Here is a 27445-nt window from a genome sequence, read left to right as displayed (position 1 = left end):
TGTACAGACATTTTATCTCTTTCGAACTTTTTATAAAGTGTCAGTGTTTTTTCTTTGATTTCTGTAAATTTCTCAGAATCAATGAGATATGCCATCGATGCTGAAGAATATAGTAATGCTAAATACTCCCGAAGACCAGACGTGCCCCGACTTTTCTGAGCATAAACAATTATTGACTGGATCAACATAGTAACTGGAAAAACTAATGTGTACTGTGTTGGAGGAGACATGCATATAGGCTTTTCTATGATGCTCAGAATAAAATCCGAAAGATTTTCAAAGAATATTTTCATATGTCTGTGCATGTCAACTAATAGCCTGGCGACTTCTGTCGTTTTTAGGCTCATAAGACAACTCCAAGTAACCTTTTCAAGAATCATCATGAAATTATCTTTATTTGCTTTTATATTCTTTATATTGTCATTATCGATCAAGCCAGGATTTTCCCATCTTGTTTCAGGTAAGATCTCGCATGCATACAGAAAAACTGTTTTGCAGTGATAAGAGGAAATAACCTGAAATTTCTTATCTTTGTGGATCAGTGCTCTTCTGAAAAGTTTGAAAAACACATAGGAATGTCTTTGATAGTCATTTAAAATCGAATTTGCCAATTCCACTTCTGTCGTGGCAAAGGAAAAACGCCATTCAATATCAGATTCGGGGACATTCGTTTTCTTATGGGCAACAGGAACGATGTGACAACCATTTTCTAGGATTTTCTCAATATCTGCTTTACGGAGCCACTCACTTTTTTCACATCGTTCAATCCACGATTGTGCACACTGAGGCCATAGACAAGGGATCGCCCAAATAAAATCCCATTCGTCTTTTAATGAGGGATTCTCTAAAGTCGTCATGTTATCTCTTAATTCTACTCCCAAAGCAGGGCCTTTGCGTTCAACTTTATATCTCTCATCATAGCTTATATATATATTTTTCTAGCATTCTCATCAATATCCTTTAGATTTGTACTTATGAAATGTTTTCCACCAAGCAAAGATGCACATTCAATTCCTTTTCTGTTCAGCGGAACTTCATTTTTGGGATTTAAGACACGAAGTCTGCAGTATCCAGGATGAGAGTCATTTGTTTCTATATAAACATTGGTGTTTATTTGGTCTGCTTTGGACACTGGAGAGTGATTTGATTTATTATGCTCAGTCAATGGAGAACAATCTACGACTTGTAAGACATCGATGTCACTGTTGCGGACATACACAGGAACAGGCTTATCAAGATTTTTATCATTTGAATTTCATAGAATTCTGGAACACTTCCTACCTGAACACAATGAAACCTGACTGGTTGTTCAGTTTGGTGGAGCATTTCGTTAAACTTCTGAGCATGGTTTTGGTCTTTTTGATTGTTCTGAATTGACGTAGTGTACAAAGGAAGTATAAGTTCTATGATAAATGTGAGGTTAGGAATGGCGATCTCACAAGATTCTGAAGAAAAAAGAAAGAAAAGTTTACGATAAGAGTTTACTAAAATTCTTTACATATTTAGCCTTTGAAAAATTTAGTGTTTGATCTCATATAAGCCTACCTTCTGATTGTGACGAATTATCATCCATTATAGGCTTTTTAATCTATGTGCTCTAGATATCAAAATCCAAACTTACTTAATGGCTTTTTGCCGACGATAGTATTTTTTCACTTCCTCCTTGGCGTTCTTTTGTAAATATTCTCTGAGGTGTATCAGATCAGCTTACTTGCTGAAACTACGTATTGCGCACAGACTTGACCTAAAAATTCATGCAGGTATCTTTTTCATGCATTTAAATTTTGAATTAATTTAAGCTTGTGCTGCAGCAATAATTAAATTGATTTCAGCTAAAAGAAAAACACATGTAGTCGTAAAGAAGTAGGACCAAACTTTTGAATGTGTATCATTTATTGTAAAGGATTATTTGACAAAATGTAAATTGGTCAAAATATTTAACAAAAAAAAATATTTAAAAAAAAGATTTACGAGTAAAATTCCCCCACAGGATATTGATTGCCAAAAATGGTATTTAAACCATTGGATAACGCTACGATAGGCTCTCATCATTAGCAATGCTTTTCTCATATCCAGTCAGTCTTTGATAGAAAGGCATGATATAAAACTCAAACAAAAATGCTGGCACCTTATTTTTATATCGTTATATGGAGTTAAATGTAGTCAAAGAATTTGGCAATTTTTGTTTTGCTGGATGTCAAAGGTAAAAGAAAATTCAACAATTTCTTTTCACAAGTGTTTGTTTGGACATTGTAGTCTCGTCTTGGGGTTTGTACTCCAGACATTGGAAACGTTTTTCTATGTGTGTGTGACATTCTTATTATTTACTGGAAGAGATCTGTCTGATAAAAATTTGGAAAACAACAGAGGTTCGTTAAAGGAAGATTTTATTATGTCAAATCGAGAAATACATTATTATCTCTGCCGTCTTATTTAATAAGTCATAAGTTCGTAGTTAGACAACAAAACACAAACCTTCAGAAAATACTCTAGTACAAAACTGACGAGATAACTCTTTCCATAACGTAGAGTTCCAGCATGCATATTCATGGGGAAAAGACTAACAATTTTGCTACCGCTTGATATTGCAAGTGAATGTTGGACTCAGAGCCTTAATTTTACTGCATGTCCTTAGTAAGCGATCATCATGGTCTATATCATGCAGCATGTAAACACATTTAACGATACCACTTTTTGTTTCAAGTCGTTCGGGTGTTGCCTTAATAAGGAGGGTTCCACATGAGGTATTCATGCAATTTATTTGAGTAAGAACTTTGCTATGAGTGGCAGATGATCTGACGGAAATACTTCACTTGGTGGTAGGTTTCTTCTCATTTCTTCCTCCTTATGAAAAGTCTAGCACCGAAATGACTTCAAGGCCATGCCCATTTGATGTCTCAGAGCGAGGCTCGAAAAATATGTAGTCCTGACATAGGCAGAATATACTGTCAAGATTGGTTATTTTTGGCTCTGTTTTCTGAAAATGAAACGAACCAAAATGTTAACATTTTCTAGATACAACAGTAGCTCTATTATGATGTATTATTTAGACATCATTAGAAAAAAGAAAACGTTTTCCTGCATAAAAATGGTGAACATTTCTTTTGTTATATAATTGACAACGTTTCATTTTACCGAAACGTGTTTGTAAACACTCTCAAGAATCAACTTGTCCTCTTCCAAAACTTTAAAGATCTTCTTCGTTGTGACTATTTAAGAAAAGAATCAAAATCACTGGATAGAAATAACACAAATATCTAAGATTTATTTTTATGTGATAAAAAGTTTTAAACATAATCGTTATGCTTTCTTCCCTTGTACAATCTACCCCAAACGTTACATGGTACTACAACTTTGGTTTCTTCTGTTAGACAGGTTATGGACACGGATAATTAATTTTGCCAAGAGTTTAACATCATATAGAGACAAACACTTTCTGTGACAATCAACACTTTTTATCTCTTTCGCTTAGTCTTGCAGTTTGACATGTATTTGAGAAACTTTATCCCTTAATGTTAGCTGCAAAACGGGGGCCTCAGCGTTTTAAAAACACATCTTGTTTTTATAAAGATACAACCACTACGTTAATTTTCATGCAGAGAATTAATGCAAAGTCTGGTTTCTTCGCTGCCTTCTTTGTCAAGAAATTGCATTAATATATACATGCAAACTATCTCACCGATATATTCATTTGACTTTGGAGCAATTTCATACTAGCCTCCTCCTGGGAACCACTAACGATCAGCTCGTAAGCTGGGTCTTTAGGTTCACTGTTGAAATCTCCGCAAACAATTGTACCAACACTTCCGCTATGTCGTTCTCTAAATTCCCGCAGAGTCACTAAACTACATAAGGACTAAAACAAAAATTCACTTTCAAATATATCCGAGATAGGATTTCTTATAAAAATATACACTTTTGGTATTGAAAACAATCAACTTAAAAGAGCTTATTAATCAAAACTCAAATTGAACATATTAAAAATATATATACAAATTTAACCCCTGTCGACCAATCTCAACCGTCGTGTGCTCACGATCGCGAGAAATAAAGGAAAATGCGTCGGCAATTCAGTGTGTAAATTATGACAATCAGTATGAAAAATGTTAGTCAGTATTTGACTCAATGATAAATTGTAATTGCTGACAATGCCATGGTTTCGACCTTAGAACTTACAAAATAATGGTTTTAAATGAATCTTCTGATATACCTGTTTCATCAACTTGTTTGTCAATATATTGCCTCCTTTTAGAAATTGTTAATACGTTCATGCTCTTTTGTATACAATCAACTGATATATATAAAAGCCGTATGCAGGTAATTAATGTGTATTTATGCATTAACAAGGGAAGTTGACGATTGAAAATTAAAGTCATTACATTTTTCATAAATCTTCAATGGTTGTTAGATCTTCATAATAGTCTTTTTCTAGTATTATATCTAAATATGAAACAGATCTGTCCGACTATGCGGTATCTTTTATCTAACTTCACCTAGGTATCGTATCGGCACAATAATGGAAATAACCTTCAGTTAATTGACATCGACATATCTATAGATGTGTATGTCAAGTTTTATGGTAGGATTCTTCTCATATTTCTTATATTTAAAAATTAATGAAATTTTCACAGAATCAAGAAGACAATATGTGTAAGTGATAGTATCAGTGAAATTAAGTTTGACCGTTTTATATTTGGGGCAAGGTCAGGTCAAGGTCATTATCTTTTTCCTTGACATTAAGAATACAAAAATACTGTTGCCAATCATGTGATACCCACTTACTTATTTTGAATAAGCCTTAACAAGATTACACGAATACACGCCAAAATTACCTTTCTTTGCCTTGTTGCTATGGAGAACCTGCCGTTGCTATGGAGATAAAGAATTTTTTAATATTCAATAATGTGCCTTATCTACAATTTAATTTAATTTTAAAATTTTATCTCATTTATCAAAATAACCGTTCATTCGAATTTTCCGTAAACTTTTTATATTGTTTCTCATTTTATGCATCAAAATCATCATTTTTGTTGCTAGGCAACAGATTTTCGATTTTCAAAAGAGCCCATGGATTTTTCAAATTCTAAAGAGAAATACCTCTGCTTTAATGTGAAGGTACATGCAACAACTGTATTAATCTGGCCATTTTTAAAATTTGGCCTTGTTATTGCCAAAATCAGAAAAATGCTAATCAGCAAAACTTGTAAAACATTGACCTTCAAATGTCAATTGAATAAAAGACAATTATTTTTTATTACATTATTAGAACACAATAAATGTGTATCTTTGTTACCTTTTCTACAATCCCATAAGTAAGAATAATTCTATGGTATTTACTAATGCCTCAAAGATAGGTGATTTTTTGTCCTTCAACATGAAAAATAGGCTAAGGAAATTTCTTTGGCCTTTCCATGGTTACCATGACTCAAAACATTTTTCATTTTACATACATTGTTCATACTTCAAAATAAATCTATGAGTGGACAATCATCAAATTCTGTAAACCTTCATGTATCACTTTTTTACAGTTTTGTCTGATTTTTATGTGGACTGGTACTTAAGAGTAAAAATTTGGACTTGATATTTAGCACAGTTCTGTTCAGTTACTCTCCCACCACATTTGGCAAAGTTCACTATAAATATTGACTTGTATCTTCTTACCAATGGAAAAAAACTCGGTGTGTTTGTGTTATAGAAACTTATTTTTTTTTACCTCTATTGAAGTTTAGATAATAAAAGTTTAGATGTACACAGTATAGAATAATAACACAATATTTACATTGAGTGTAATCCATTCAGTGTAATCCATTAGATATCACCGATGTTCAAATCTTTATAACATGCGAAACATTGTCACCACACAATTTAGAATCTACACTACCCCAGGATACTTCCACATAAGTTTCAGCTTTTCTGGCCAAGCGGTTCTTGATAAGAAAATTTTTTAATGACCCCACCCTATTTTTTGTCTTTTCTTGATTATCTCTCCTTGTGAGGGAACTTGGCTCTTCATTTTAACAATTTAAATTTCCCTTCACCCAAGAATAATTTGTATCAAGTTTGGTCAAAATTGGCCCAGTAGTTCTTGAGAAGAATTCGAAAATGTGAAAAGTTTACAGACGGACGGACAGCTAGACAGACGGACGGACGACGGACAAAATGTGATCAGAAAAGCTAACTTGAGCCTTCGGCTCACGTGAGCTAAAAAGTCTTCAAAATAACGAGACCTTTCAATCGAAATCAAGAAAAAGGGGCTGGCTTCTCAAATTAGGGGCTCAGAGGGACCAAAAATCTTTTTTCTCTTTAACGATCAATATTTTGTTATACATTACTGAAGCAAACGTATTCATCTTAACGATTTGCAACAAGAAAGTATAAAATTTTGTTCATACGTTGATTTGGGGTCTCAAGGGGCTAAAATGCGAAATTTTTGACACATTATATCTCGAAAAGAGGGAATATTTTGATAAAAAATATTGAGTGGAAGAAAGTCAGAATAATGTTCCAAACAATATGCACCGTTTGAATTCTTGACAAATGGCCCCATTAAGGACTTGTAGGGCTGGCACCTAAATATTTCCATTCAGCATATCTCCACAACGAAAAGAAATCTCTGAATAGGTGTAGAACAAAATGTCTTTAAAATCACAAGACCTTTCATTAAATATCAAATAAAAGGGGCTGACTCCTCATATTAGGGGATCAGAAGGGCCAAACGTCTTTCATCTTTAACTCTTTAACAATCACGTTATTCTTGTTAGTTTCATTTAACCAGACGCTCGACTGTCTCCGTAAATTCCGAACAGCAGAGATTCTGGTAAAGAGTCACTTTAGCGTTTGGTACCGTAAGAGGGCGCTATTTTTTTATTTTATTTTATTTTTTTTTTTACATTTTTATGACCTATTTTCGAAAAGAATATGTAAAATGTTTCTTCTGTTAGACTGTGAGTTTATATTAATAAACTGTTTTATAATTTTGAACATTAAAACGAGTCATTACATGTACAACATCAATCGAAGAAATATGTATTCCGCAGGTAGCTACACTACTTTCACTTTAGCTAACAGAAATAAAAAAAATGCAAGACAAATGATAAAACCCACTAACCTATAACCTGTTGACATTACCGTAAACAATAAGATAATTCCTCTTTATCTGCTTGAACTTTTAGACATGAAACTTTTAAAACATTTACGTTATTTTTCTGTCGATTTACCATGTATTTGTTTAAATTGTGTAGGTGTGTTCTTTACAGCCAATCAAAAACTTTACCAGAATTTTGGTAAGCCTCGTTTTTGGCGTTACAAACGATATCTTTACTTCTCTTGCTCAACCAGACACTCGGCTGTCTCTGTTAATCTCCGACCACCCGGAGAGTCTGGTAAATATACGTTTTTTTCCAAAATTATAAATCAGTTTATTATTTATTAACATGTTATAGTTAATATTCGTTTTAAAAAAGAGGTCAGCAAAATGTAAACAAGATAGCGCCCTCTGACGGTAACAGACACTAATGTGACTCTTTACCAGAGTCTCTGCTGGTCGGAGTTTACGGAGGCAGCCGAGCGTCTAGTTGAATGAGACTAGTATCTTTACCAGACTCTCTGGATAGTCGGAGATTTACGGAGACAGCCGAGTATCTGAGACTACATTTTTGTTTACTTGGGCGAAAGAACTGTTTGCTGTTTACTGCTTTTACACAGAAGATCGGTCTAGAGCACTGCTTTTATTGAATCTTCGAAGGAAAGGGATATGTTACATTGAGCTTTAACAGGTATCAATCATTGTAAGTATATCATATGACGTTTTGATCTTATTATTCTTGGCTATCTTTGTGTATTTTCATTCGAGACATTTTGAAAGATGCGTCAATAAGGAGACCAAACAGAATGGAAGTTTTAAAAGGAATGTCACTTGTAGTGACTCTTTTTACAGAGAAATTTTACAATGATTACGAGTAAATTCGTCAATACACCAACATGGCTTTGTTTTGATTACAACAGAAATGTTATTGTCACACCCTGAGCTAGACAAGTATTAAGAAAATGAATATTTCATAACTTGGGAACGAGAGATTGTAGTGTTTGCGGTGCACTTTAATAATAATAGTTCAAAATACCAACACGTTTACTTTTTCCTTATTATTATAGCATCTCTTGAATATTGAAAAACTGTATTTAAAAAATTGGACAAAGACATAACCAAGTGCACAGAATTTTGTCAAACTCAGATATTTAGTACACAATGTGTAGATGTGCATATTACCGGGAAATTCCGATTCCTTTATTTTTTCCGGGAATTTTAGCGCTTCTAGTTTTGGGGGAGCGTGGACATTGTGAGATTGTTCACTTTTTCCTTTATTAGACAGTGATTTCTGTATCAAAATGTAAATTTAATTTCTTTTCGTTAGCACTAGTGAACTTTTTTTATGTGAAGAGTGTTCGAAACGTTTTCTCTTTTGCGTGTTATTAAGATATGCGCTTTAATATGTAGTTAAAATGTCTTGGGTATTTAACAGTTGTTTGCTTGTTCTATTTATTCGAGTTCATACTCAGCTAGAAAATATAATATTTGAAGAAAACTAGCAACATTCTTTTTTAAAGTTTCTGTTATTTTGATATTATATTTTCAAACGTTGTAGAATGGCTATTTTTCACGAAGTCGATAAGTGCTGTCCTTGATCTGCGAGTTATATTATCATCAAAAGATGATATTAATTTCAAAATTATATATTACTAGTCGAATTAATTGATACCCTAAGAATTGTACATTGGATTTTAAATATAAATTAAGATTTCTCAATCGAAATCTGCTGCAGAATTCTTTGTTATTGTATATAAAATAAAAAATTGTAAATCATGAAATGAAGAAAAAAAAAAGAGAAATATGTTTTGTAGTGCTGAGAATGTCACTCAAAGCTAATAGATGCTTTGTTACTTTGAATTTAATTTTTCTTTATTGATTTGGGGACAGCATGCACGTAATGATCTACTTAACTATCACGTTGATAATCAAGTATACTTAAAATAAGTACTTATGCTATATTGTAAACATGATACATATACAAACTGATTTCTTGGTCGGACGGAAGGTCCTCTTTTTAAATTTTGTTCTCTTCTGTGTAACTGGCCTAATTATTTCCAGTAAGTGTGCATTGCAAGCGGATGCAGTGCATGCCACTTACTCATGTGCACTTATTAAGTTTTAATTGTTTTAAAGCGAGAGATATTAAATCTCATTCGTCTCTCCGTCAATCTGTCAGTTTGTCCGTACGTCACAAAAAAATTAACCTAACCCGTAACTTTAGATTCAGTGGAGCTATGATTTTCATATTTCACATGTGTATTTCTTGTGACAAGACCTTTCTTTGGGTACCATTAAATTTGGCCTTATGACCTTGACCCTGGTTTGACACCCTTTTACACGAAAATTTCCAACGTTTTACTTTGGCCATAACTGTTATCGGTATACACTAGGAGGACTATCATATTTCATATATATATATATATATATATATATATATATATATATATATATATATATATATATATATATATATATATATATATATATATACAACAACTCTTAAACTAATATAACTGCTTTGTGATATATTAATTAGTGGCAAGGAAATTCACTTTTATTGGATACCAACAACAACTTTGGCCTTTTCACCTTGAGCTTGGCGATTTTGATACTTCTAAAAAGCTTAAACCTCAACTATAGCATTTGAACAGTAAGGGCTAGGTCTTCATATTTTATATATGTAGTTCTCAACATTGTGAGAAGACCTTTCATTGGATACCAAGAACTTTTACCTTGACCTACTTTTAAAAATCATACCTTGACCAAAATCTTTGAAAGGCCATGCCTTTTAAATGGTAAATTTGGACATTAGTTTTTAGATTTTACATGTTTAATATATTTATGCACAAATTCTTTGTGGCAAGATCTATTATATAGATACCAACAAATTGACTTTTTGATGACCTTGACCATGGAGATTTCTGTACTTTTGAAAAAACAGTAACCTTGTATCCATAACTCTTGAATGGGTAGGGCTACAACGCTGCCCTATACTATATACTAGTATTACTCAATGATGTAATCCTTATGAGAAGATCTTTCGCACGCACAATCGTGAAAAATAGAATGTTACACACAGATACACTGTGACTGATAAAGATGGGGGGAAAACATACATTATCTTCAAGTAAATCAAGTAAAATTTAATGTAAAAACAGAGATTAAAATATAACTTGTACAGACAAACATATTATTATTGTTTCTTTGTGCATATATAATTTCAAAGAAATGGATGTATCCTATCAAGTTTTAAACAGAATAATGAGAACCAAGACGATCTCATTTCCATTCTCAATGACCGTGACTGGTAAGGATGCAAATGAAGCTCTTAACGGTTTTTTACCCCCAAGCCACCAGTTTTTATTTAAATCTAACATTGGGTCTGCACTTTGCTATTTACATGATGCTGGTTTATTTTCCAGCGTTATATTAGTTTAAGAGTTGTTGTAATTTGTGCATTTATGAAAAAATTATTTCTCTACAACGATTGGTAACAATCCTCTAAAAACTAATGTCCAAATAACTGTATCTCATTTCCATTCTCAATATGTATATAGGGCAGCGTTGTGAGAAATTCCATCACGTCGAAAGCAAGTTTTTTAACTTGACATAACGCGGATCATGTTCCTGTACTGCTAGATCAAACGATACTCGAAACGTCGAGTTTAAAAGTGAATTTCTCTGTGCTTTCTATATTAATATTCCTTCACTTAGGGCAGTTATATTAGTTTAAGAGTTGTTGTAATTTGTGCTTTATAAATAAAATTAATTTCAAAACAACATGTATAACAATTTAATGTCCAAATATATCTCATTTCCATTCTCAATGATGTAGTATAGGGCAGCGTTGTGAAATATAGCATGAAATCTTTTTTAACTTGCCTAGATAGCCGAGCGGTCTAACGCGCTGTTCCTGTACTGCTAGGACAGTTTGTAGGTCGAGAGTTGGGCTCGGAAGTGAATCAAAAGTGAATTTCTCTGTGCTTTCTATATTAATATTCCTTCACTTAGGGCAGTTATATTAAGTTGTTGTTTTTGCTTTATAAATAAAATTAATTTCAAAACAACATGTATTGGTAACAATCCTCTAAAAATAATGTCCAAATAACTGATCTCATTTCCATTCTCAATGACCGTTGTTATTGTGACAAAACCAGTTTTTTGTTGCCTATAGCCGAGCGGTCTGCGCTGTTCCTTTACTGCTAGGAGACAGATTCATAGCCTGTGGGCTTGGTACCTCGTAAAAGTGAATTTCTCTGATATTATATTCACTTAGGGCAGTTATATTAGTTTAAGAGTTGTTGTAATTTGTGCTTTATAATAAAATTAATTTCAAAACAACATGTATTGGTAACAATCCTTAAAAACTAATGTCCAAAAACTGTATCTCATTTCCATTCTCAATGACCGTGTAGTATAAGCGTTGTGAACTTCCATCGGCATCGAAAGCAAGTTTTTTAACTTGCCTAATTTGCGCTGTTCCTGTAACAATATGTAGGTCATTAATAGTATCCTCGTAAAAGTGAATTTCTCTGTGCTTTCTATATTAATATTCCTTCACTTAGGGCAGTTATATTAGTTTAAGAGTTGTTGTAATTTGTGCTTTATAAATAAAATTAATTTCAAAACAACATGTATTGGTAACAATTTCTAATGTCCAAATAACTGTTCTCATTTCCATTCTCAATGACCGTGTAGTATTTGTTGTAAATTTGTGTTGAACAAGTTTTTTAAGCAAAATGGATTCAAGCGCTGTTCCTGTACTGCTAATATGATTGAAGTTCAACCCCAGGCTGGGGCGGATAAGTATCCTCGTAAAAGTGAATTTCTCTGTGCTTTCTATATATATATATATATATATATATATATATATTCTTTGTGATATATTCTTTGTGGCAAGGCCTTTTATTGGATACCAACAAATTTGGCCTTTTCACCTTGAGCTTGGCGATTTTGATACTTCTAAAAAGCTTAAACCTCAACCATAGCATTTGAACAGTAAGGGCTATGTCTTTCATATTTTATTTATGTAGTTCTCAACATTGTGGGAAGACCTTTCAGTGGATACCAAGAACTTTTACCTTGACCTACTTTTAAAAATCAAACCTTGACCAAAATCTTTGAAAGGCCATGCCTTTTAAATGGTAAATACTAGGACTTTCATGTTTAATATACGTGTATGCATTCTTTGTGGCAAGATCTCTTATTGGATACCAACAACTATGACTTTTTGATGACCTTGACCATGGAGATTTCTGTACTTTTGAAAAAACAGTAACCTTGTCCATAACTCTTGAATGGTTAGGGCTAGGGATTTCATAGTTTACGTATGTAATCCTTATGAGAAGATCTTTCGCACGCACAATCGTGAAAAATAGAATGTTACACACAGATACACTGTGACTGATAAAGATGGGGGGAAAACATACATTATCTTCAAGTAAATCAAGTAAAATTTAATGTAAAAACAGAGAAAATGATAACTTGTACAGACAAACATGTACATTATGCTTTCTTTGTGCAGATTATAGAAAGAAGAAATGGATGTATCCTATCAAGTTTTAAACAGAATTGGTGAGAACCAAGACGATGGATGCGGACTGGTAAGGATGAAAATGAAGCTCTTAACGGTTTTTTACCCCCAAGCCACCAGTTTTTATTTAAATCTAACATTGGGTCTGCACTTTGCTATTTACATGATGCTGGTTTATTTTCCAGCGTTTTCAGAATCAATCCTCATTTATGAAAAATTGTATTTCTCTACAACGACGAAAATAATGATAAATATGTATCAGGGTCGTATCACGTCGACTTGACATGGGCGGATCATAAGATCAAACGATACTCGAAACGTCGAGTTTAATCTGATGATTCCTGTCTGTCAACGAGACGTGATACGGCTCTTCGGATCAAGTAACCGTTATAATGATAAATTTATTATATACCCCTTTATGACTAGCGAAATATAGCAATGAAATCTTTAGAGATCTTTTCGGTCTAACGGCCTCAAGCGGACAGTTTGGTTCTTGGGTCCAACAAAACGCCTGTTGCCTTCGAACCCTTTCTGAAAGGTGTTTTTTTTCAAGTTTCGGAAATGAAACAAGTCAAAGATTGAAAGATCTGGCGAATATTGTTATTGTGACAAAACCACCTTTCTGTTTATCGCCTCTGTTTAACTTTACTTTCATAGCCTGTGGGCTTGGACGCCGTCATGAAGAAATTTCATGTAGTGAATTCTTATTCTGGTTCCTTCCTCTCATAAATCTTTCGATGTTTTGCAAAAAGGTTGCTTTCGAGACTCCTCCAGAAATTGAGCTTCCTCCCCGAATAAGAATTTGAACAATATGACCATTAATATTATAGAAAATAGCATATAAAGCTGTTTTTGTGTTTTTGCAATTCCTTGCTTTTTCAGGCCTTTTCTGTTTTTTTTCAAGTGCATCTTATTGTAAATTTGTGTTTTGAACGTTTAAAGCAAATTGGATTCAAGTTTCATAATATGTTTGAATTTCAGACAGACATGGATTAGTACAGTTTTTGATCTTTTTTTACATAATTGTTTATATATTCCTTCACGCTGTCGTTTTCACTCATTTTTTTCAAAATATAGGTTGACATTTGAGTATTTACGGAAGCCCAATAGTGCAAACCAAAAATATATAAAGAAAAACGAAATTAATATATAAAGAAAAACGAAATTATTAAATTTACGAAATTAATATATAAAGAAAAACGAAATTATTAAATAAAGAAAAACGAAATTAAAATATAAAGAAAAACGAAATTATTAAATAAAGAAAAACGAAATTAATATATAAAGAAAAACGAAATTATTAAATATATCGAAATTAATATATAAAGAAAAACGAAATTATTAAAAAATAAAAACGAAATTAATATATAAAGTTATCGAAATTTTGTATAAACAAATTATTAAAAAAGTTATTAGATAAAAAGGAGAGTGAGGGAGAAAGAGAAAATATCAACTGAAACAAATCTTCAATCAATGTTTGAAATGTCATGTTTAACGATATACGTAATTTGTTAATGTGTGGCATTATGCATAGATCATTTGCCTGTTTCTAGCTCATTAAAATTAATGACATCCAATAAAAGAGCACTTGAATTTTCAAGACCTTGCGTATCGTATTACTGGATTCCCACGAACTTAACCTAGCGTCCGATCTGTGTACCCATAAATCTTAGATTGTTTAAACTATAAAAAGAAAAATGATTTGATTACTTTGTGGGATTTGTTATTTACAAGAGTGTGCATTGTTTGTTCACAAATATCACCGACTTATAAATACACAAATTGAGAGTTTGTCATTTAAAATATATGAGAACAAGAACTGTAGTACCACTGACTTAAAATAGTACAGATTGAGTTTCCATTTATAAATGTGAGAACAAGTACTACACGCCCATCACCTATTATGCGTTGATAAGACCAAGGAATCAACTGAAGGTTTTGCTTTACTTCTAATATGAAATTAAAATCCAACCTGACTTGTTTTACTTTTTGCATGTTCTGTTTAAACAATTTTTTATTATGTCAAACAAACCCAAGTCCGATTGATAACGTATTATTTTACAGCATTTTCTATATATGTATTGTGCGATAGTTGAATAATGGATAAGGGAAATTCCTTAATGTTAAAAATTCAACAATTACGATTGTAAAAACACATAACGTTCATTTTTCTTAAATAGTTGTGCAATGATATCAAAGGTTCTTCTCCACCATATTGTAATGGATATGTTTTCGATAAAGGTGAATGTAAAGGCATTCGCTTTAACAAAATCAGTGCCAGAAAAAATGACACCTTAAAAATCAATCTTTATTTCAGTTTTTCTACTTTTAATATATCGTTTTTCTTTATATATTAATTTTTTTTCTTTATATATTAATTTTGTTTTTATATTAATTTTTTTATTTAATAATTTACAATATATTGATTTCCAAAGTTTTCTTTATTTAATAATTTCACCATATATTGTTAGAAAATTTCGTGATATATTTTTCGTTTTTCTTTGAATAATTTGATATATTAATTTTGTTTTTCTTTATTTAATAATTTCGTTTGCACTATTGGGCTTCCCTAAATAAACTTTTTTTACTATTTAATGTTTCTTTATACAATGTGAACTACTCCCAAAATGATGCCCATCAAATTCTAAAGTAATTTAACATAATAAGTATTTTTTTTGTTGAATTTTCGCAAATAAACTACTTGTAGTCATTGGTTGTTGTCTAAATTCATATTTGATGCCCATAAAATATTTAATTGAAATCCAGCTCATGTGTGTAACAACAGACATTTGCATAGATCTGTTTAAACTATTTTATGATTCATTTTTAAAGTCAGATAGCCCTTGTTCTCCAGCTTCCCACAAAGATATATGAAAAGTCACATGAACAGTTATCAATTCATCAAAGAATTGAGAGAAAGTCAAGCTCTCTTATGATTAATGGTGATATTTGCTCTAGGCCAGGAATGACTACTCTTAAAATTATCATTCAATTTTTAAAAGTTTTTGAAGTTAGAAATTATAATCCTCTTTTCAACAATTTTCATTTCATGCAACAAAATATGTTTTCAAAATATCTGAAATTTTCCTGGCTTTTTTACGATTTTGATATATTACGTGCAAGGAAAACGTCAGAACCGGCGCCATTACGAAAACTGGGAAATCCCCAACCTACTCCCGGGGGTCATGATTTTAACAGATCTAAACCTACACTACCTGAGGATGATTCCACATGAGTTTCATCTTTCCTGACCCAGTGGTTCTTGAGAAGAAGGTTTTAAAGATTTTCCCTTTATATTCCTATGTAAAACTTTGATCAGCCATTGTGGCCCCACCCTACCCCCATGGGTCATGATTTGTACAAACTAGAATCTACACTAGCTGTGTTTCACGGATCTAGTATGTTATCTTGGATCTCCAGCTATGTAAATTTAACGAATTCCTTATACGGATATAACGAATTACTATTATAGCGAAGTAATTTCATAGGTCCCAGTCACTTCGCTATAACCGAGTTTTACTTATCGTTTTTACGGTTTTTTCATAAAATATACAATCCAATGAAAACATTTTATCAGAATCTCGATATTTGCCTAGCTTCAGTTCTTGCATTGTAAAATCTTGCGCAAGTCCTGTAATGTAATGTGGAGTGACATTTTCTTTTCATAGATATTTGTGGGTACTAGAGTCATTTAGCTGCTGTTAAATACTGATTTTGGCGTTTAGTAAGGTTCGCAAGTATCAAAAATAAACTCCGGTTTGAGACGGCGAAATTTCCACTTCTCGCAATAGCACCGGTTTTGACGTTTCACTGACATATCAAATTCCCAAATTAGCCAGGAAAACGTCAGATATTTCGGACTACAAAATATGATTAAAGGTTCTTTGAAGTCTTGGAAGGCTTTTGTAAAAAATGACATTTGTTTCCTTTAAAAGTACGACATATAACTACCATTTTTGAATTTCCTTTAATCTAGTCTAGGTTACCTATACTTATTAGTATGAAATATGTGATGTCTTGCTTTGATATTATACGATTTTTACACTTTGCATTATTTTATATATTATTTGATGTATATAAAGGATCTAAAAACCGTAAAAGTATTGAAAAACACATACAATTTTAACTGAATGTCTGGATGCATATCGTTCTGTACACCATATTAAACTAGTTAATAAATTTTCAATTAAAAAATGCATATTTGGTGCTTTTATCCACTTTTTCTTGAAATGTATTTAGATACTATAATTTATCTTATGTAATATAAAATTACAATTTTGATTTTTGGGACATTTTTGCGAACATGTTCAATTAATTAACTGATGATTTTCAGAACCTGAGGATATGGTTACCTTAAGAAATGAATTCTGAAATCTAATTTCCAGGTTTTAGCCATTGTACCTTATTTTAAAACATAATTCTATTTTTTTAAAACTCTTTTGTCGATGTATTGTCGGCGTCGACAGTATGTACTCATCAACTCTGCATATATTGTCATCGGGGGTACACATTGTCACCGGCAACAAAATATGCCGAGAAAAGCCTTATTTCCCCTCATGACTTTTAATTTAGAGTTTGACAGTGCATATATTTGTCTTGTACATATTGTCGTTTGAGACAATATGAGCTTCCTTCACTGCACTGTAAACCAACTTTTTTTCGCGTGCGAGAAATTTGCGCGAAGTTCGCGAGAGCCTCGTCATCGCGAATATTTCTCGGTTATTATAGTAATTTTGTCAATTAAAAACATGCAAAGAGGCTTGATCGCGAAAATTCATCGTCGCAAATTAGTTTATCACTGGTAACTCGCAAAATAAAGTGGTCGCCAATAAAAGTTGGTTTACAGTATTCTCGTCCATCAGTAAACATTGTCCTAGGCTGAAAAATTACTCATTTACATACACGTGCATAAACATGCCACTGGCGACATTATGTAACCTATGTTACGGTACATATTTTCGTCGGCGACAATATGTACCAACCCTCACTGCACATATTGTCGACCATAAGTACAAATTGTCGACGTCGTCAATATGTACCTAGACAAACCCTTCTTTCCCTCCTTTAATAGGGACGACAAATTGAACAGTCACCCATCGGCACATTTTGTCGTTTGCGACAATATGTACTGTGAACATTTGCACATTTTGTCGCCGATAGGTTGTGTTGAATATTTAATATTGTTTCAAATTCTCCTTTTCAAGAACTACTGGGTTGGAGGAAATGGTACTTATGTGCACGCTTTATTACATAGTGTACATAAATTTCATTTGTAGGTGCTGGCAAAAAAAGGATTTCAAGTTTCAAGATAACCCTTTGTTCCGAGTATAAGTCTAAATTCGTAGTTCTCAACCGGCAACTGTTGGCGTCTCTGTATGAGTGAAATATTTCTTAGGGAATGTTAAATGAACAAATGGAAAACAAACAAAACACTCAATTTTGTTTAAAACCTTTTTGGGATATAATGGGCAATTTAAGACAATTTTAAGGCTTAGGATAAAAAGCCCTAAACCCGATTATAAAAATGAAAGATGTTTTTCTGATGAATCTGGCACGCGTTTTGATTATGCCCCCCTCTTACCGTATAAACTACTTTAAATATTCAAAATTAATTCGGTATGAGCATTTTAAATAGCAAAATATTGACTTACTTTATGTATTTATTTCTGGATAAGAATATTTAGCTGTGAAAATGCTAAACTTTTACTAGCTTTAGGTTTATGCTCCCCGCCCCTCCCCCCACAGGTCCATCGACCATACACTTACCAGTGTGTCACTCATTTGGGGATTGTATCAAGACAATTTGTCTTTATTTAATTCAACACTATGTTTCCTTGGCCCTACACACGCCCCTAAAATGATAAGGTATCATAACTCATTGACTTGAATTAAAAGGAAAGTGTACATTCGATATTATGTATCTTAATATTAAGAATATTTAACTGATAATTCGCTGGTTAACTGCTCAATTTTAAAACTTTCTTAAATCAATCAATCTATGTAGTTACTTAGTATTTTATATTTTATATATTTTGTCACGAAAAAAAATCATCCGATTGGGTAAGTTTTTGTCTTTATCTGTGTATTTCGATTTACATACTTATCCATTTTCCAGTTTATGCATTGACTATGTTTTTTTGAACTGTATTATTATGCATTTATTTTATGTAAATATTCTAATACAGTTTTATGCATTTGAAGATTGGAAAAAACTCAGTACTGGCGAATTCACAGCAGGAAAACAGAGAACAAATAGGTGGAATCCGAATGAAATATAAAAAGACTTTGCTGGTCACTACGTATACCCTACTAATGGTTCTGTTGGTTGGATTCATTACATTTGCTGTATTATTCGGCACTGAGAAAGACTTTGCTAACGGTAATTTGTTTAGTATCAAGCAATATTATCCTAATCGTATTGAAAAAAACGTACATATGTAGTTATCAAATTAGCTCTTCACCAAATACATATATTCAAATAGGTAGCGGAAGATCAAATGCATCAAATTAGGCGAAATTAGCGAGGTTCGCTTCTTATCTTATCATAAGATTTTTGCTTTGACCACTATTTAAAAAATTCTACATAGTATTTTAGTTCTTACCATTAATTTGGATAATGCTTATTAAACTATATTCAGTTAAAACCCCATGAATAAATTCCATATCGAAAACATTTAGTGACGAACTTTATTTTTGGCGGAAGGAGTGTTTAGGAGAAAAAGATCAATTTTTTCCTCTTTTAAAGTAGTCAATTCTGTTAAGGATTTCTATATGTACATGCAGGCTGCACACAAACAATTTTGTGCAGGTCCTTAATTATATATTGAATTAACTAATATAAAAGCTATCATCAAGTTTAGCAAATGTGTCAAATATGTCATGAAACTCTTTGAAAAAAGGCTTTAGTTAAGCTTAAAATAAGAATTTATGTAGTAAAATCTAAAAATTAACATCACAGACCAACTTTTATTTCATTTTCTAAATAGAAAAGATAGTTTTAACCCTTAGCATAAATTCAGAAAAATATCCATACTTTCAAATGATTTAACTAAGTATTAAGAATATAATTTTAATGTGTGAATGTGCAAGAATGTTAATCAAACCTATCCAAAAATTTAAAGTTTCAAAAGGTTTTAAATGAAGTAAGATTTTTAATTTATTTTCGTGTGAAATGCTATTACAATATATGAGTTGTGATATTAAACAGAAAATATTAACTTCAAATCTGTGTCTATGCACATTTAATTCATTTGAATAAAAATATTAAATAAATACATTGAAAAATTGAATTGTGTGTTAGACATAATTACAGTGAAAAAAGGTCATATAAATTGCTCGATCCGTAGTGCTAAAAGAAACGCACAGACCCCCATTTTTGTTTTGATTTCTTTTTTTTAGGTTCTAAATAGATTCTAAAAATATACGTTATGAAAATAAATTCTAAATACTTTTGATAACAGAAACCAGCCTCCTTATAAATATTGCTTCTTTACCCTTTCCCGACTCAGGATTAAAAAATGGACGGTAGGTAGGTGTGAAATTTTTTGTTTGGAAAACTTCAACATCTATTTTCCGAAATGAATTAAAAATTGTTTTTAATATGGAGGTTATAATGCCTCGGTCGGGAGAAGGCAAACAAATATATATATATATATATTTTAAAAAGATGGCTTTTGCATTTATTATTACATATTGATATTAAATGATTTTAAGACAGTAGATCTATTTCTTCCTTGCGTGGGGATTTTAACAAAAGGTTATTACTTTTCCTTCAGATTTATTGTTTGAATTTTTATAGATTTACAAAGACAAGTGGACTGTATAAAGAAAGATTGGAAATGTTTGAATGGTAAGTCGTAAACACACAGAAAAGTAAAAGGATCCAATCAAAAGGATCTAATGGTAGCATAAATTTTATATCATTATTTCAAGGTTTTTTTTTTAATCTTCCATAATATCAATATTCTACTGAAGCATATTGCTGCCAGTTGATTATATGTTTTGCTGTGTCTTACGTAAAAGATAAGTCGTTCATTATAAAACATATTTCTAGTCATAATAATGTAATATATATATTATTTTTTTATAATATATATAGTACAAAATACTATGTTTTCATTACGATATTAAATGTGATATGTAAAAAACTAGATACAAAATCCTACTTAGTCAGACGTACGACATAATAGAGGGTTTTGGCAAGCTTGTTCGTGTATATGTACGTGTAAATTACAAGCTAGAATTACATGTTTATATTATTTTTATTGTTAAGCAAATGATATCCCATAAGGTACTTGCAATTGTTTTAAATTCAAAAGTGTTCAGCATAGAATTTTGTTTAAAAAACCTGAATCTTAATATGTATATCTTAGTTTGTATAAATATATGCATATATATGCATATACGAGGGTTGATCCAAAAGTAATGTTACTGTGTCAATATCTTATACTGGTATATTATTAAATATAATATACCAAAAGATGCACAAAAATAAACATATTGGACAAGTAGCAAATTTATCGAAGTTGTGGCATTACTTAAGGAATCACTGTCTAGTTTTGAGAGTATGCCAGGGCATCAACAAAAGAGGGCAACATGGGATAATCTGCATAACGGGCAAAGCCCGTTATGATAAAATTATCCCATGTTTCCCACTATTGTTGATGTCCCTGGCATACTCTCATAACTAGACAGTAATTCCTCATATTTCCATTTCATTGTGAAATAAAATTGTAGACATAGACATTAAAAATGTAGACTAATAGATTTAAATTACACGAGGACTTCTATGCCAATTTCAATAGCCGTCGCACACTGACGTCAAACAAAAAGGCAGCCGCACGAGATTTACATGCATATTTGACTTCCTTAGCGTCAGATACAGAGACAGATGCGCACGAGATTTGCATGCGTATTAGGCCTCCTTAGCTGCTGACCTATCGACCTGCCTAATTTACATTCCGGTGTAACGACAAAAATGACCCCCTACCCGTAGAAAAAAAATAATTTTTTGTAGAAAAATTTTTCTTAGGGGACATTATTTTATATGTAAGTCCTATAAAAAATTGACCCCAATTGAAAAATGACCCCCCTTTAAAGTGAAAAGAGCTTCTTTAATAGTCAAATAATAAAATTTCTTTTTAATTTCCCCCTTATAGTGTTTGCTTAAAGAATAATATTCCACTTGTTTTTAGAAATCAAACCATGCAACAATCAGATTCCAATACTCTTTAATAGAAAAAAATAATTTTTTCCTCTTTTCAACTCTTAGCCTGTATAAATTTGGCAAATCCTTTTTCACAATGAAAGAGGAGGAAATTTTTACCCCCCCCCTCCCCCCCAAAAAATTACGTTCAATCAAAACAAAAAAAAAAAAATAAATGAAAAGCAAAAATATAAATAAAACTCTATACCTTTCAATAATACTGAAAGAGGTTCTAGATAAAATATTGAAATGAAGTTAAGCCTTCACACAAGTTCTATCATATCATAATTCGCCATGATTAAAGCATACTTTAAATGTTGATGGTGGTATACTTGAAAGTATTGTGGCAAAGTAACTGTTAAAAATTAGTAGAAAAGTAGATTATTTTAAGCTTATTTTTAGTCCCTCCTTATAGAAAAATAAAGGTAGGGTAGTTTTTTGTTGTTGCTTTTGTTGATAATCAACTTCCTCCTAAATTAGTAAGGGGGCGGGTGGGTATAACACCTAAAAACATGCTCTGTAAAGCTATGGGCTAGTTTAAAATACACATTCTAATGCCAAAAATATGCATGTAGACATATCCTTTTGATTTAGCACACAGTATTCATTACATTTCTTAATTCTTGTTTTACTCCACCCTTTTACCCAGTTCTGAGTATATTTTTCAGAGAATTTAATACGAAAATCAGAACAAACATTTTCATTTTTGTAACGTCTTCTTTATACTGTATCATAATATGAAAAGTTAATTGAAGACCATTTCTTTTTATGTCCCTGTAATCGAAGATTCGGGGGTATATAATTTTATCGTGTCCGTCTGTATGTCTTTCTGTCTATCTGGCGGTCTGTTTCTCCGCAAAAACTTCAACCTTGACCATAACTTTTCATTTATTGTAGCTATGTCTTTCATATTCAATATGTGTATATTCCTTGTGACAAGACCTTACTTTGGGTACCACCAAATTTGACCTTTTGACCTTTACCTTGGAGTTTGTCCCATTTTACAAAAAAATGTCAAATTTTTAATTTACTTTGGCTACAACTTTTAACTGTAGATACTAGTACTCTCATACTTCACAAATGTAATCTTTGTTACATTGAACCTTTCTTAAGAAACCATCAACTTTGACCTTTGGCCTTTGAGTTTGACCTACCTTTCAAACACTTATCCTTAGCCATTAATTTTGAACAAGTGGTGCTAGGGCTTTCTTATTTTTCAGTTGTATTTCTTGTGAGAAGACCCTACTTTGGGTACTATTATATTTATACCCCCCGCTTGAAAAGCGGGAGGGTACATAGTAATCGTTAATTCCGTCCGTCTGTACGTCTATCCGTCCGTTCGTCTGTCTGTCTGTCCGTCCGTCTGTTACGCTTTGGGGTACCCATCTCTTATCCGCAACTCCTCTCATACCACTGAATGAAATTTGATGCAACTTTCACAGAATCTTTATTACATATTGCCATTGTGCACCTCCTATTTTACTTTTTGATCCGACACATATTTTGGGTTTCCCGGCCACAGAAAATCATGGACTTTTTCACCAGTTATAATCATATGGGAGGCGGGGGGTATCATTTAGTGAGCTCATCGCTCACAGTACTTCTAGTTAAATTGCATTTTAAAAAGTTTTATCTTCGCTATGTTGCCATAAAGGGGCAAAGCTGTTTCACAAAAAAAATTATATATAAGAGGAGTTGCGGATAACAGGTGGATACCCCCAAGCGTAACAGACGGACGGACGGACGTCCCGATCACTATATACCCTCCCGCTTTTCAAGCGGAGGATATAATAATATGTTATACTGCTGATTTTTTCTGTCAGTACGATGACTTCCACCATCGAAAAACAATGTTTACCTAACCCTTTAAGGCTCGATAAATCTTTACTCCTTTACATTCTGAATCATCGCATTGACCTTAAGGTTTCGTCAAAGGTCAACATGTCCAATTTTTTTTTTACAATAGCCCTAAAACTATGTGAGGTATAAAGTTTTTCATTGATTACCAGATAGAAAGTATCACTTGATAAAAAAATAAACTTGGAAAAAATACTAATTAAGATAAACTCTTCTTAAAAATGCCATATATTTTCCAAAAATACACATAATTAATTTCGTGCTCTTGGTGAAAACTATCATTGCAGAAACAAATATGTTTATCAATGAAGGGCAAGTTGGACTTGGACAGCCTCTGGAAAGTTGTTTTCCCTGTTTAATTTGTCCAAATGTTAAGACTTGAAAGTGAAAGTACATTGCAAATGGCAGATTTTAAAGGGGTCTTGTCTTTATATATACATGTATCATGCTTTCAATAACAGCCTTTCAGAGACTATTCATGTCCAACTTGCCCTTCAATGATAAACATATCTTATTTCTGCAATGTTGGTTTTCACAAAAAGGACAGAATTAAGTAGATGCATTTTCTTTATATGTGCACATTTTCTGATACAAGTTTTCTAAAAAAAATATCTTTTAAAAATATTTGTTATCAAGTGATATTTTCTATCTATTAATCAATGATATATTTATAAACTGTAAAAGTTTTGACTTTTTACCACAAATAATTTTGAGGCTATGTAAAAATATTTTTTAGACATGTTGACCTTTGACGAATCATTTAAATATAGCTATAATCGTATGTTATGAGATCAACATATCATCAATTTATTCCAAATCAGCTCAGGTGAGCATTTTGGCCAATATGCTTCTTTATCTATTCTCCTTTTTTTGCACCTTAAAGATTTCAGCTTTAATCCACAGGGAGTCATTTTTCTACGGGGGTCATTTTTCTTCACGTGGGTCTTGCAAATTTTTAGGCTGGTATCACTTTTTCTACGGACAATAGAGTCTTTTTTGTACGTCCAATAATGACCAGGGGTCATTTTTCGCTGTCGAAAAATGACCCCCGGTCATTATTCGATGGAGGTCATTATTCTTCTTACACCGGCAGAATTATCAAGAAATAAATTTCCCCAACTTTCAAACAGTTATCACAGAGAAAAAATTAGAAATGGAAATATTTTTGGATCATCCCTCGTACTAGTATTTATTAGAACTATCTTGAAAAGAGATCAATAACTAAGTTGAAGTTATAATTTGAATCCGTCAGAGCCAGTTTTGAAATTCTAGATGTTGTATATTCTTCACTATATTATATAATGTTTTTCAATTTTAGACATTTTATTGTCTATATCAGTATTTTTAACTTTAGATTTTAGAAAAAAGCACGCTTAAAAAATAAACAGCAGTTAAAGAAATAAAAGCTACAAGTTTGGACTTAAGCGTACTTGACAATCTACACGTAAGTGGATATGTGTTGAAATTCGTCATTTTCAAAAATTGTAATTCTAATTTGTAGTTTACACTTACAAATAACCTTGCCAAACCTCTCTACATGTACATACGACTTACCATGTTATTATGACGACTAACTATGTCATACGTACGACTTAGTATCTCGTAATCGCGACTTAGCTGGTACAACTTAGTACTTTGTTATTACGACTTCGTGTCTTGTTCTTATTAACCACTTACTGTATTTTGTTTATATGACTTAATATTTTGTAACTCGAACAACAAGTCAAAAATATATTTTTTACTGGCAGCAATACGCTTCCGCAATATTCCAAGACTAATTTCAGAAGTAATAAACAACACACAATAAATTTTGCTGGAAAAGATCTTGGAAAAATGCCTTTATCAAAGCAAATGGACTTTTTTAGACACACCTGTGGACTGCAGAGACCTCTATGATAAAGGTGTCATAGTGTCTGATGTTTATATCATTTGTCCATGGAAAAGAGAGGAGACAAACTTACATTGTGTACAAGTCTACTGTGATATGGCTACAGATGGCGGGGGATGGACAGTAAGGATGACTGAGTCAATGATTAATCGTTGTTCAACGTCTTTTTCGAGATTTTGTTCCTTATTTTTCACTCACCAGATGTCGATGAAGGTCTTTAAATTCAACCCTGTACTCAGCACTTCGGCCATTGAAGTGTTATGTTTTGAGAATGCAAACATACAGGTTACAGGTTCAGTGAAGTTTGAACAGAGGATTGTTACCAATACATGTTGTAATGAAATTAATTATTATTTATAAAGCACATTTTACAACAACTCTTTAACTAACATAACTGCCCTAAGTGAAGAAATATTAATATAGAAAGCACAAAGAAATTCACTTTTACATGGATACCCACTTCCCACTAATGTCCAAATAACTGTATCTCACTTCTATTCTCAATGACCGTGTAGTGTAGGACAGCGCCGCGAGAATTCCATCGGCATCGAAAGCAAGTTTTTTGACTTGCCTAGATAGCCGAGCGGTCTAGCGCGCTGTTCCTGCACTGCTAGGAGACAGATTCCGAAGGTCGAGAGTTCAACTCCGGGTTGGGGCGGAAGTGGGTATCCATGTAAAAGTGAATTTCTTTGTGCTTTATATATATATATATATATATATATATATATATATATATATATTATATATATATATATATATATATATATATATATATATATATATATATATATATATATATATATATATATATATATATATATATATATATATATATATATATATATATATATATATATGTGTGTGTATGTATGTATATTTCCAACCCATGTTATACCAGTACAACTTGAGTAGCTATTAAATTCAAAGCCACAATTTTTCTATATAATGGATTTAAATTGAGCATTCTTCATACGTAAGGTCGAACGGAGTAATATATTTTGATGAAGGCTAGTTATGTACAATATGAACTAAATCTTTATGACTAAATCTTTTATCTAATTAAATGACGTGTTACAACGAAATTTGAATTATTCAAATAGTTCGATGATGTTTTATTAATTTCAATAGTTATCTAATTTTTTTTACCTTTTACATTTATAATCTCTCAATTTGAAGATCAATGTTTTACATTATAAAATATCTACGAAGGTTATACAAAGAAGACAGTCCGGTGATGTGAGCTTTGAACGAAATTGGGAAGAATATAAGATGGGCTTTGGAGATGTTTCTACAAGCTACTGGATTGGTAAAAAAATTAAATCAATAATAAATCAGACAGCTACCATAAACAAAAATAGCAATTTATGTTCAAAGAATATAAATACAATTTTGTATGTACAAAAACGTGGACAATATTACTCTTATCATTTGCCAATTTAAGTATCTTTAAACGTTGTACGATTTCAATCTCAATGAAAATTTCGTGTCTTAGAATTGTTGTAATTTAACATAAGCTATCCGGATGCAGAAAACAAAACAAAACAAATATTAAAAAAAAAAAAAAAAAAAAAAAAAAAGAAACCTGGCATCCGGATCTTTAATGCATTTAGTGGCTGATTTTTTATCCCAAAAAGACTCTCAGAGAAAAAAGTAAAAAAAAAGTTGTTTAAATCTAGTTTTATCGGTTGAGCGCAGTAAAAGTGTGCCTTTATTCTATGCGCTTCGTTTTTAACTCATTGAAGTATCTTAAAATGTCAGACATACGAGAAAACGAATGTAACACAAACAGATAGAAAACTAGGGTAAAATGCAGTACAAACTTTGTTGGCAGAGAAGTCTTTCCCAGAAGGATTTGATCTAATTATAGATGCAGAA

General features: G+C 32.0%; 2 protein-coding genes and 1 pseudogene across 5 annotated transcripts in view; 2 read left to right on the top strand and 1 right to left on the bottom strand.

Moving 5' to 3' along the window:
• LOC134271766 (toll-like receptor 6) overlaps positions 1 to 27445 on the top strand; it is a 268180-nt gene that overhangs the window by 18012 nt on the left and 222723 nt on the right. The window lies entirely within an intron of this gene.
• Positions 2406 to 4271, bottom strand: LOC134271753 (uncharacterized; annotated as a pseudogene).
• LOC134271763 (ryncolin-1-like) overlaps positions 7366 to 27445 on the top strand; it is a 38777-nt gene continuing 18697 nt past the window's right edge. The window contains exons 1-6 of one of the 4 annotated variants that reach the window (XM_062753974.1): positions 7366 to 7775; positions 12612 to 12690; positions 18822 to 18999; positions 20419 to 20469; positions 25548 to 25693; positions 26780 to 26876. In XM_062753974.1, coding sequence (XP_062609958.1) covers positions 12628 to 12690; positions 18822 to 18999; positions 20419 to 20469; positions 25548 to 25693; positions 26780 to 26876 — 535 coding nt within the window. In that variant the 5' untranslated portion in view covers positions 7366 to 7775; positions 12612 to 12627. Of the gene's footprint in view, positions 7788 to 12611; positions 12691 to 18821; positions 19000 to 20418; positions 20470 to 25547; positions 25694 to 26779; positions 26877 to 27445 lie in introns of all 4 variants that reach the window. The other 3 variants (XM_062753973.1, XM_062753976.1, XM_062753975.1) reach the window with 3 other exon arrangements.

The sequence above is a fragment of the Saccostrea cucullata genome, unplaced genomic scaffold, assembly GCF_032062105.1.
Source record: "Saccostrea cucullata isolate Sc308-1 unplaced genomic scaffold, CSIRO_AGI_Scuc_v1 ctg3360, whole genome shotgun sequence".
NCBI classification, from domain to species: Eukaryota; Metazoa; Mollusca; class Bivalvia; order Ostreida; family Ostreidae; genus Saccostrea; species Saccostrea cuccullata.
This window is presented reverse-complemented; position numbering and strand designations above follow the sequence as displayed.